Source organism: Saprolegnia parasitica (assembly GCF_000151545.1).
Source record: "Saprolegnia parasitica CBS 223.65 unplaced genomic scaffold supercont2.121, whole genome shotgun sequence".
Lineage (NCBI taxonomy): Eukaryota > Oomycota > Saprolegniomycetes > Saprolegniales > Saprolegniaceae > Saprolegnia > Saprolegnia parasitica.
In genome coordinates, this window is record NW_012156515.1 from 41,009 (window position 1) to 51,667 (window position 10,659).

The 10,659-nt window shown below is 57.7% G+C and overlaps 3 protein-coding genes across 3 annotated transcripts; 2 read left to right on the forward strand and 1 right to left on the reverse strand.

Annotated features, from left to right (window-relative positions):
* Position 1: 1 nt before the first annotated feature.
* On the forward strand, positions 2-301 carry SPRG_21262 (hypothetical protein; the record flags this gene model as incomplete). Its single annotated transcript, XM_012353368.1, has 1 exon — positions 2-301. A coding segment is annotated over one exon (300 nt), but the record flags the coding sequence as incomplete, so codon positions are not given.
* A 361-nt stretch (positions 302-662) lies between these two features.
* SPRG_13234 (hypothetical protein) lies at positions 663-2,458 on the forward strand (the record flags this gene model as incomplete). The annotated part of the gene is made up of 6 exons (XM_012353340.1): positions 663-1,241; positions 1,290-1,433; positions 1,485-1,566; positions 1,612-1,683; positions 1,732-2,054; positions 2,099-2,458. The coding sequence occupies 6 exons, from the start codon at positions 663-665 to the stop codon at positions 2,456-2,458; spliced, it is 1,560 nt and encodes a 519-aa protein (XP_012208730.1).
* Positions 2,459-5,115: 2,657 nt separating this feature from the next.
* On the reverse strand, positions 5,116-7,269 carry SPRG_13235 (hypothetical protein; the record flags this gene model as incomplete). Its single annotated transcript, XM_012353341.1, has 3 exons — positions 5,116-6,372; positions 6,506-6,804; positions 6,966-7,269. 3 exons carry the CDS (start codon positions 7,267-7,269, stop codon positions 5,191-5,193), a joined length of 1,785 nt encoding a protein of 594 aa, XP_012208731.1. The 3' UTR covers positions 5,116-5,190.
* Between the last annotated feature and the right edge of the window lie 3,390 nt (positions 7,270-10,659).

The following is a 10,659-nucleotide window of genomic DNA, read 5'->3' on the forward strand; positions in this document are numbered from 1 at the left end:
TGCGGCGACTTTTGGGACACTGCGCCGGCGCCGCCGACGTCGCTGGCGCTTACCGACCGCGGCATCGCTTTGCTCAAGACCAACATGGTGCCGCTGGTTACTGGGTGCGCGCTCGTGGTTCTGGTACTCGGCGTGGCGGTCGTCCGGCGGTCGCTACGCCGCCACCGCGAACGCCGCGAGCAGGAAATGTACGAAGACAACAGTCACTACCAGCCATTGCTGTAGGCAGCACCCCTCTTTTGACGCCGTGAGAAGCCTCGCGCTTCGTTCTGGAAACGACAACTTTTGTAATTTCATATAAACTTGCATTCTGCCTTGAATTCCACGAGTTTGACTCCCCTCTACATTCGAGACAAGTATTTAATCGTACTACTAAACAGCAATAGAGAGAGCGGAGCCCCCTGCCGAGTTCCCGCGCAAAAGATTAAAAAGGCCTTCTGCACGTGACCAGATAGGCTCCATAAACAGGGCTACCCTTGCACCCTTTCAATATGACAGTCAAATACAAGACTATCTATCTATCTATCTATCTATCTATCTATCTATCTATCTATCTATCTATCTATCTATCTATCTATCTATCTATCTATCCATCTCTCTACTCATCTCTCTACTGGGATGTGCATGGCTCCTATTTTTGGCGTGTTGCCCAGACAGGACGAATGCGCGCGCGGTCGCCGTACCAACGGGACCTCACGCCGACGAGCAAGCGCATTCATGAGCTCATGGACGAAGAAGACGCACGGTATACCAAGGCGACGCCGCCCGCCGAGCCGCCAATGCGCGGCTACCACGTGCCCATGCTGCGGAGCATTTCGGTGCGAGAAAAGTACGCGCGGGCGGCGCTCCACCGTCTCGCCAAGAGCCTCCCGACGGCAACCAACGTGCACGACGACCTTGTGTACAACCAAGTCCATGAAATTCTCCATCCCAAGTCGGCGGCGCCGGCCAAAAAGAAGTTTGACAAGCGCTGGTATCACTTTTACAACCGGCAAGTCTACAGCATCGGTCAAGACGCGGTTCCAAGCAATAGCGTCGAGCCCGCGCCGCTGCAGCGTCAAGTCTCGTCGAGGCCACCTCGCGTGGTGCTTGACACCGTGTCCGACACGCACTCGACACTGAGCAGCGACGACCAGAGCGACGCTCCGAACAGCGATCTATCAACGGCCGCCGAGGAGGCCGAAGCGTCCGCACCCGACATGACAACCTGTCCGCGCAACGTCTACCACGCGTGTTTCGACGTTGTCTTGTCGTTTGTATATCGAACACTAATTGTATCGTACACCTAGGTCGATTGGCCCGTCTCGGGCGTCGACAAGGTCGTGAAAGACGCCGTCGAGCGGCAGCGCATTGGCGCGCTGCTGCGAAGTCATGCCCGCATTCTCTTCCATCTCTTTCGATACCACGCAAGCCTGCAAGGCGGGAGCGATCGGGTGCAATATGGCGACGACTACTTGAATCCATCTAAAGAATGCGTACAATAGGAGCCGTTCAAGCTCGCGGCAAAAGCCAAGATCCTCGAAGACTTGAGCGTGCCACTACCGGAGCCGGCGCGGCACGGCATCAGTACACATGATTCGTTTCGTACTAAAATCTGATCCGACGTGGCAGACGACCAGCCAACGAGCCGGCAGGGCTTCTTGCTCTTCCTCGTGCAAGTCGCTCTGGGATACTTCAAGCGAGGTAGCGGCAGCATTTCTCCCGTTGACGTATTCTTATGCGTGTGAACAGACGAAGTCGCGGGGCTCGTCAAGCGATTGGCCAAAGAAGGTCTTGAAGACTCGACGAGCGTCTACTATCTTCTCCATGACTTTATCTTGCCGTTCGCGTCGGTTGACGACCCAACTCACTTTTGCAAGCTCTTTTTCAAGCACGAGAGTGCGCAGCAAGTGTTTGCCGTGCACCAGATCGGCCTTGAAATGGTGTTCTTGCAGCACGCGACGCAGGTGACGCACGACGCGACAACGTCCAAATCGCCAAGTCCGACGCCGCAGTCCTCGCAGCCGTTCATGAAGTTTCAGAGCTACCTCGGCTTTCTGAACCACTTTAAGATTGTACGTTCGATATCCTCATTCGAGAAATTATAGTATCGCGTTAGATTGACACCAAGCTCTCGGAAGTACAAGCCAGCGTCATCTTTTGCTCGTGCCTACCCGTGTGGCCCGACGACCGCGCTGTCGTGTCACAGTGCCTCGACTACGCCAGCTTCACCCTTGCTCTGACCAAGATCGCGTTTGCCAAGCACGAAAAAACCATCTGCGGTGGCGAAGCAGACGTGTGTCCGTCCCGGCCGGCGTCCGAGCGCTGCAAGTGCGTCTTTGCCGCCGTCCAGGACAAGTACAACATGCTCGCATTTCTCGAGCCGCTCGGCGTCCTCATTGGAAAGATCACGTCGCCCGGCTCCCGGCGCGCCGTGCGACGACGGTCCGTGCTGGACACGGATAGCACCAAAGCCTAGTCGTTGCAAACTGCATCAACCCGGGCGCTTCTTTTTGTCTCGTGCCCCCATGTTGCTCCCGAACTAGTGTGGAGGTAGCTCAAGCCTGTCACGCTGAGAAGCAAAGCAACTCGGTTGATTACATCGATCGACCTAAACTAGTCGAGTGGTGTCGTCGTCAACAATTAGGTATTCTTATATATCTACATGGAGCAGCTCTGCGTTGGCGCCGAATGAAGCGTCTCAAGTCGGCGCTGCTTGACGGCCTCGCGCTCGCGCCGAAGATGCTCGAGGCGGCTGGAGGAAGACCACGATGACTTGGCTTTCTTCGTCTTCTTGAGCTTCGTGTTCGTCGTGTCACAGGCACAGTCGAGCGCGTCGGCTTCCCGCATATCGTTGGCGGCGGCCATGAGCACCACGGGCCGGCTCACGATCGCAGCCATGGGCGCCTCGGTGGCGTCGTTGTCGTCTTGGTTCTGCTGGAGGGCAGGGTTGCGAGGGCGGCTTGCGTCGGCCTATCTGGCAGTGGACCGGGCTCAGCGCGCCGCCGAGCGCAAGGCCGTCGTCTGTGCACTGCTTCGGCGACTGGCGGCGGCGCGATCTCGTCAAGAGGTCGATGGCCGGCTTGGTCTACTTCAGCGCCTCAACGCGGCCGTCGAGGTCCGCTTGCGCTTCTCGCGCAAGGCAGCGCGCTCTGCCTCTTCGTGCAGCCGCTCGTCGCGCCGGACCTTCTTGATGTTTGCGCGCGTCACTTCTTGTGCTTGCGGGTCCGGCTGGTTTGGAACTCGATCTGGTTGTAATTGGCTCCATTCTTGATTCTTTTTAGCCAATCACAAGACTTGGTACACGACCTCCAAGTAGTGTGAGCACCATGCAGCACAACGACGAGTAGCAGCCCACAGACGCGCCAGCGCCACGTCGCAGCCGGGTATACCTCTCCCCACACTTCTTGAATGACGTGAATGTCGTTTCCGAAGCTGCACGTCGAGCAATCACGCGCAAATCCATTTTCCATTTTCGAGGTGGTGGCAGAATTGCCCAATTACTCCACGTGATATCGCGGGGTTCCAAAGCTCCAAGGACTGTGAAACTGGCTGCCACAGTTGGCGATGGGTCTCGCTCGACCCGGTGTGCGACCAGCTTGTTGGTCGCCGTCGTTGCTTGGACACTCACATGAACTGCCGAGCGTCGGTTTTCAGGAAATTCGACATGCAATTTCGGTTGAGAATGCGTCGAAATCGCAGAAACCGTGGACGCTGTCTCTTTTGGTTCATGTGAGAGAGCGTGTTGCATGTGGATGAGAGGGGCCAAGTGCGCGCGATACCGCTGCGTGATGAGGCTTGTATCCCGTACAGTATTTCAGTACATCAAAATAAGTACACTATATCAGAAAATTGTTTGCCGCTGTCATTTGCGCTCGCTACAGAGCTCGCACGGCGACGTCACATAGCATTTTGGACTCCCCAAAGTGTGGTCTAGCACTCTGGCAAGTATGGGCGATTTCATTTTCAAACTTCATTCTGGTCGCTCCGCCGGCGCGGCGGGCCTGTCTTGACCAAAATATGGTAGTTCTGGTTGTAATTGGCGAACGCCAATAATGAGATAATGAGGACCGGCGACGCCAGAAAGACGACGCCGAGGCTTCTCGTGCACCACTGACGCTGCTGCGTTGTGCTCGAGGAGTCTTGATCAGCATTCTCTACGCCATCTGAGGTGTCGCTCGGTCGCAATGCAGCGTTCCTCGTCCCTCATTCTCATCGACGCCAAGGCCAAGGCGTTTCAGCCAATCCGAGCGACAAGCCTTTCGACTTGTGGCCAATCAGCGCGACAAAGATTTCGAGCCAATCCAGACCGCAGTTGTCGAACCCGCCAGCCCAGGCACGTGGTACGTGGCAAGCCGTGCGCGCCGCCAGCCCAGGCACGTGGTACGTGGCAAGCCGTGCGCAGCCTCAGCAGGACGCTCACGCGACGTCGCTGTAGTTGTATGGCGCAGCCAATCTATGCGTGACGAGCCACGGCCTCTCGCACGTCGGCCACGGGATCGCCTCCGAGATGCGCTCCCCCAAGCTCCCAAGACCTGCGACGACGACGCTGCGAGCGATATATGTCTAGCATCATCGACCGCCGCGACGTCAAGCGCTTGTGCGTCCAGAACGGTTCGCGCTGCGGCCACATATCCGATCCGACGGCGCGTCCACGCTCTGGTTGCTGCCGCCACACTCTACTAGTACGTACATCCCGTCAACGCTCGAATCGTGTCTCGACGTCGAGCCTGCATGCGGCTACTCGCACCGGCCGTCGTGCGCTGCGCTCGTATTCATTGCCATATCCTCTTCTTCGTGGCCGACAGCTCGCGGCCAACGTTGGCACGCTCTACTGACGGCGGCATCCTAATGCCCGAGCCACACGGAGATGCTGGGAACCTCAGCAGGCCGTGACGGCAGCGATCATCAGGACGAGCGCCATGACGTAGAGAATTGCTTTATAGTATATGCACGTTTTTCCATGTCTCGCTCGTTTGTTTGACACGTCTCTCGAGTCGACGATCGAGATATCTACTACGACTTTGAGTTGTGTGTAGCCTCCTCGTTTACGGCGCAAGCGTGGCGTCGCTAATCTGCTACGTGATACGGTGTTCTTATGCTATCTCCTAGTGCACTTCAAGACGCTTCTTCAACTTCTCTTATAGCAACCAAAAGTACAAATTGTATTGTTGCTTCTCATATACAGCATGCAAGGTCGTCAGCATGAGCTCAAAAGGCGGCCGAGGCGTCTTCGTGCGTCGCCAGCAGCTTGTACGTGGCGTCGTCGAACGCGGGCTCGTCGCGGCGCTGGCGCATCGTGACCATGGCGACGGCGGCAGCGACGACACAGACGAGGCCGAGAAGCACCATGGGCGACGACGGCGACACGGCCACGAGCATCGACTGCACCGGCGCCTGGTCGTCGGCCGTCATCTCGCGAAGGTTGCCTTCCAAAAAGGACTTGGCAACAGGGCACGTTGCGCTCTTTCCGTTGCAATAGATCGGACGCGAGTAGCCGGTGGGTTTCTGGCACACCGTCCTGGCGCCCAAGAAGCGATCGACGCAGCTGCCTTCCCCGTCGCAAGTATCAATACCGTCACAAACGTTGCCGCTGCTCGTGCCGCTGCACGGGACCGACGAATCGGCGTAGTCATCGGGCGGGCAAAACCCCATGTCGCCCGTGCATGTCGCTGGGATGATGCACGCGTTACCCGTCGTGCCGCAAACTGTGTCCGACGGTAGGTACTTGTCGACGCAGTTTCCGCTGCCGTCGCAGAAATCCTGAGCATCACAAGGGTTTCCGTTGCACGTCCCGGTGCATTTGGCCGTCGTCGGCGCAAACTTGTCACTGGGGCATTGACCACTACTGCCGGTGCAAGACTCGGCAACATCGCAGTCGCTCGCAGCCTTTCGGCACACAGTCGTTGACGGGAGGTAGACGTCGATGCAGTTTCCTTTCCCGTCGCAGAGATCGACACCGTCACAGGCGTTGCCATTGCACGTCCCGGTGCACGTGGCCGTCGTCGGCGCAAACGCGTCGGCAGGGCACGCGCCACTGGAGCCGGTACACATCTCGGCGACATCACATTGGTTCTTGGACGACCGGCAGACACTCGTTGACGGCAAGTACTTGTCGACGCAGTTGCCCTGGCCGTCGCAGAAGTCTTGAATGTCACACGCTCCGCTGTTGCTCGAGCCAGTGCACTTGGCCGTCGTCGGCGCAAAAGTATCCACCGGACACTCGCTGCCTTGACCAGTGCAAGTCTCCGCGACGTCACATGGGCCCTTGGACGCCCGACACTCGTTGGATGACGGCAGGTACTTGTCCACGCATTTGCCGGACCCGTCGCACATGTCTTGACCGTCGCAGACGCCACTGTTGCTCGTGCCACTGCACTTGGTCGACGAAGACTGGAATGCGTCGGCAGGACAGGAACCACTGGAGCCTGAGCACACCTCTGCCACGTCGCAGTCGCCGTTGGCCGGTCGGCATACGATCGACGACGGTAGGTAGACGTCAATGCAGTTGCCATTCCGTCACAACGATCGGCGCCATCGCAAAGCTTGTCGTTGGACGTGCCCTTGCACGTCGTGGTGGACGGCGCGAACGTGTCGGCGGGCATTGGCTGGACTTGCCCGAGCACGATTCAGCCACGTCACACTCGCCTTTCGACGCTCGGCAGACAGTGGACGACGGTAGGTACACGTCGACACAGTGTCCAAACCCATCGCATAAATCTTGACCGTCACATGCGCCGCGGTTGTTGGCGCCAGAGCACGTCATGGTCGATGGGGCGAAGGCGTCGACGGGGCACGTGCCGGACGTACCAGTGCAATACTCGGCTACATCGCACTCACCGGCTGACGATCGACACACCGCCGAAGAGCTTTTGAAGGCACTCACGCACGTATCGCCGCCATCGCAATAATCGTTGGCGTCGTCGTCACAAGCACCGCCGTTCGAGCAACTCTTGCCCGGGCATTTCGTACCCGATGGCTTGTACGCACCGACGCATTCGGCGTCGGCGTTGCACGAGTCGTTGGCGTCGTCGTCGCAAGCGCCCCGTTGGTGCAGCTCTGGCCCGGGCACTTGGCGCCCACTCCCAGTGGCGTGTACTTGCAGTATCCAAAGGTACTGCACGAGGTACTGTGGCACGTCAGTTGCGGGCAGTCGTTGTCACGCGTGCACTTCGTGGCCGCGGCCGCCAAGAGATTCGCGCCGACCGGAGCCGTTTCGGATGCCAGAAGGTCCATGCCGAGCGAGAGCCCGATCGCGTTGGCCGCGACGCAAACCCAGAGCAGCTTCATGGAAAGGCAATGAATGGAGAAGTGAAAGACCGTATCATCGTCGACCGCCGACGTGGAACAAGAAGAAGAACCACGCCCCTCGAATATGGAGAGCCACCGCCCCGTTCGAACAAGAACAAGAAGGTCCATCCTTATGCTTCGAACACGCTCGCAACACTTCGACACGAAACGTAGACGTTTATTCGCGGTAATCAACACAGCAGTACGCTCGATGCAGAACGATTGTCGCATACATGCACGGGAGTATTTGACAGCGTCGTGCGTGGGGACGCCAGAACAAGCGTCAACGATCGCCTCGGTCAGCACGGTCCATGTTCTGCGCCATGGCTGTGAGGTCCGTGCTGTCGTCTGCGCTGCGAACGATAGAAGGTACTACGTAGGTTGCGAATTTCATCGTTCGAGTTCGACTTGCAGGAGAGCACTTTGACAGTCAACAGGTCAAACTATAAAGTTATCCGTCGTCGAAATGAGTGCGCGGTAACGAGAAGAAAGTGGAGAATTGATGATTGACAAGCTTACAGCAAACTAAACCTACCCCGAGTGCGAACGTCGAGGAAGAATCTGGCTGCTGGTGCAGGGTAGGACAGGGTACTGGGTTCTTAATCGAGGACGCAACTCGACACAAGGATGCTACCTTGTTCATCACAAAGGCCCACGGTCACGACCGATTGTTGTTTGCCTTCATATATAAATATCTACATGGAGCAGCTCTGCGTTCGCGCCGGAGGAGCGTCTCGAGTCGGCGCTGCTTGACGGCCTCGCGCTCGCGTCGAAGATGCTCGAGGCGGCTGGACGAAGACCACGATGACTTGGCTTTCCTCGTCTTCTTGAGCTTCGTGTTCGTCGTGTTACCGGCACAGTCGAGCGCGTCGACTTCCAACATATCGTTGGCGACGGCCATGAGCACCACGGGCCGGCTCACGATGGCAGCCATGGGCACGTGGCGCCTCGGCGGCGTCGTTGTCGTCTTGGTTCTGCTGGAGGGCAGGGTTGCGAGGGCGGCTTGCGTCGGCCTATCTGGCAGTGGACCGGGCTCAGCGCGCCGCCGAGCGCCATGCCGTCGTCTGTGTACTGCTTCGGCGACTGGCGGCGGCGCGGTCTCGTCAAGAGGTCGATGGCCGGCTTGGTCTTCTTGAGCGCCTCAACGCGGCCGTCGAGGTCCGCTTGCGCTTCTCGCGCAAGGCAGCACGCTCTGCCTCTTCGTGCAGCCGCTCGTCGCGCCGGATCTTCTTGATGTTTGCGCGCGTCCACACCACTTCTTGTGCTTGCGGACTCGGTTTGAAACTCGATCTGGTGTTGTAATTAGCTCCATTCTTGATCTTTTTAGCCAATCACAAGACTTGGTTCACGACCTTCAAGTAGTGTGAGCACCATGCAGCACAACGACGAGTAGCAGCCCACAGACGCGCCAGCGCCACGTCGCAGCCGGGTATACCTCTTCCCACACTTGTTGAATGACGTACATGTCCTTTCCGACGCTGCACGTAGCGCAATCACGCGGAAATCCATTTCCATTTTCGAGGTGGTGGCAGAATTGCCCAATTACTCCACGTGATATCGCGGGGTTCCAAAGCTCCAAGGACCGTAAAACCGGCTGCCACAGTTGGCAATGGGTTTCGACCCGGTGTGCGACCAGCTTGTTGGTCGCCGTCGTTGCTTGGACACTCACATGAACTGCCGAGCGTCGGTTTTCAGGAAATTCGACATGCAATTTCGGTTGAAAATGCGTCGAAATCGCAGAAACCGAGGACGCTGTCTCTTTTGGTTCATGTGAGAGAGCGTGTTGCATGTGGATGAGGGAGGCAAAGTGCGCGCGATACCGCTGCGTGATGAGGCTTGTATCCCGTACAGTATTTCAGTACATCAAAATAAGTACACTATATCAGAAAATTGGATGCTGCTGTCATTTGTTCTCGCTACAGAGCTCGCACGGCGACGTCACATAGCATTTTGGACTCCCCAAAGTGTGGTCTAGCACTCTGGCAAGTATGGGCGATTTCATTTTCAAACTTCATTCTGGTCGCTCCGCCGGCGCGGCGGGCCTGTCTTGACCAAAATATGGTAGTTCTGGTTGTAATTGGCGAACGCCAATAATGAGATAATGAGGACCGGCGACGCCAGAAAGACGACGCCGAGGCTTCTCGTGCACCACTGACGCTGCTGCGTTGTGCTCGAGGAGTCTTGATCAGCATTCTCTACGCCATCTGAGGTGTCGCTCGGTCGCAATGCAGCGTTCCTCGTCCCTCATTCTCGTCGACGCCAAGGCCAAGGCGTTTCAGCCAATCCGAGCGACAAGCCTTTCGACTTGTGGCCAATCAGCGCGACAAGATGTTTGATTTGTGGCCAATCAGAGCGGCAAAGCTTTCGAGCCAACCGGCAGATACGCAGTTCACGAACCGAGCATCGCCGCCAGCCCAGGCACGTGGTACGTGGCAAGCCGTGCGCAGGCCTCAGGCAGGGACGCTCACGCGACGTCGCTGTAGGTTGTATGGCGCAGCCAATCTATGCGTGACGAGCCACCGAGTCGGCCCTTGGGCGGAGCCCTGGCCAGTTTTTCGACGGCCTCTCTCGCACTTCGGCCACGGGATCGCCTCCGAGATGCGCTCCTCCAAGCTCCCAAGACCTGCGATCCCAAGACCTGCGACGACGCTGCGAGCGATATGTCGAAGAGCATCATGGCCGCCGCGACGTCAAGCGCTTGCGCGTCCAGAACGGTTCGCGCTGCGGCCACATATCCGATCCGACGGCGCGTCCACGCTCTGGTCGCTGCCGCCACACTCTACGTACATCCTGTCAACGCTCGAATCGTGTCTCGATGTCGAGCCTGCATGCGGCTACTCGCGCCGGCCGTCGTGCGCTGCACTGGTTTTCATCGCCCTATCCTCTTCTTCGTGACCGACCGCTCGCGGCCAACGTCGACACGCTCTACTGACGGCGGCAAGACACATGCCATCCTAATGCCCGAACCACACAGAGATGTTAGAGACCTCAGCAGGCCGTGACGGCAGCGATCGTCAGGACGAGCGCCATGACGCAGGGAATTGCTTTATAGTATATGCACGTTTTTCCATGTCTCGCTCGTTGGTTTGGCACGTCTCTCGAGTCGACGATCGAGATATCTACTACGACTTTGAGTTGTGTGTAGCCTCCTCGTCTACGGCGCAAGCGTACCACGGTCTTCTGGCGTCGCTAATCTGCTACGTGATACGGTGTTCTTATGCTATCTCCTAGTGCACTTCAAGACGCTTCTTCAACTTCGTTTCTAGCAACCAAAAGTACAAGTTGTATTGTTGCTTCTTATATACAGCATGCAAGGTCGCCACCATGAGCTCAAAAGGCGGCCGAGGCGTCTTCGTGCGTCGCCAGCAGCTTGTACGTGGCGTCGTCGAA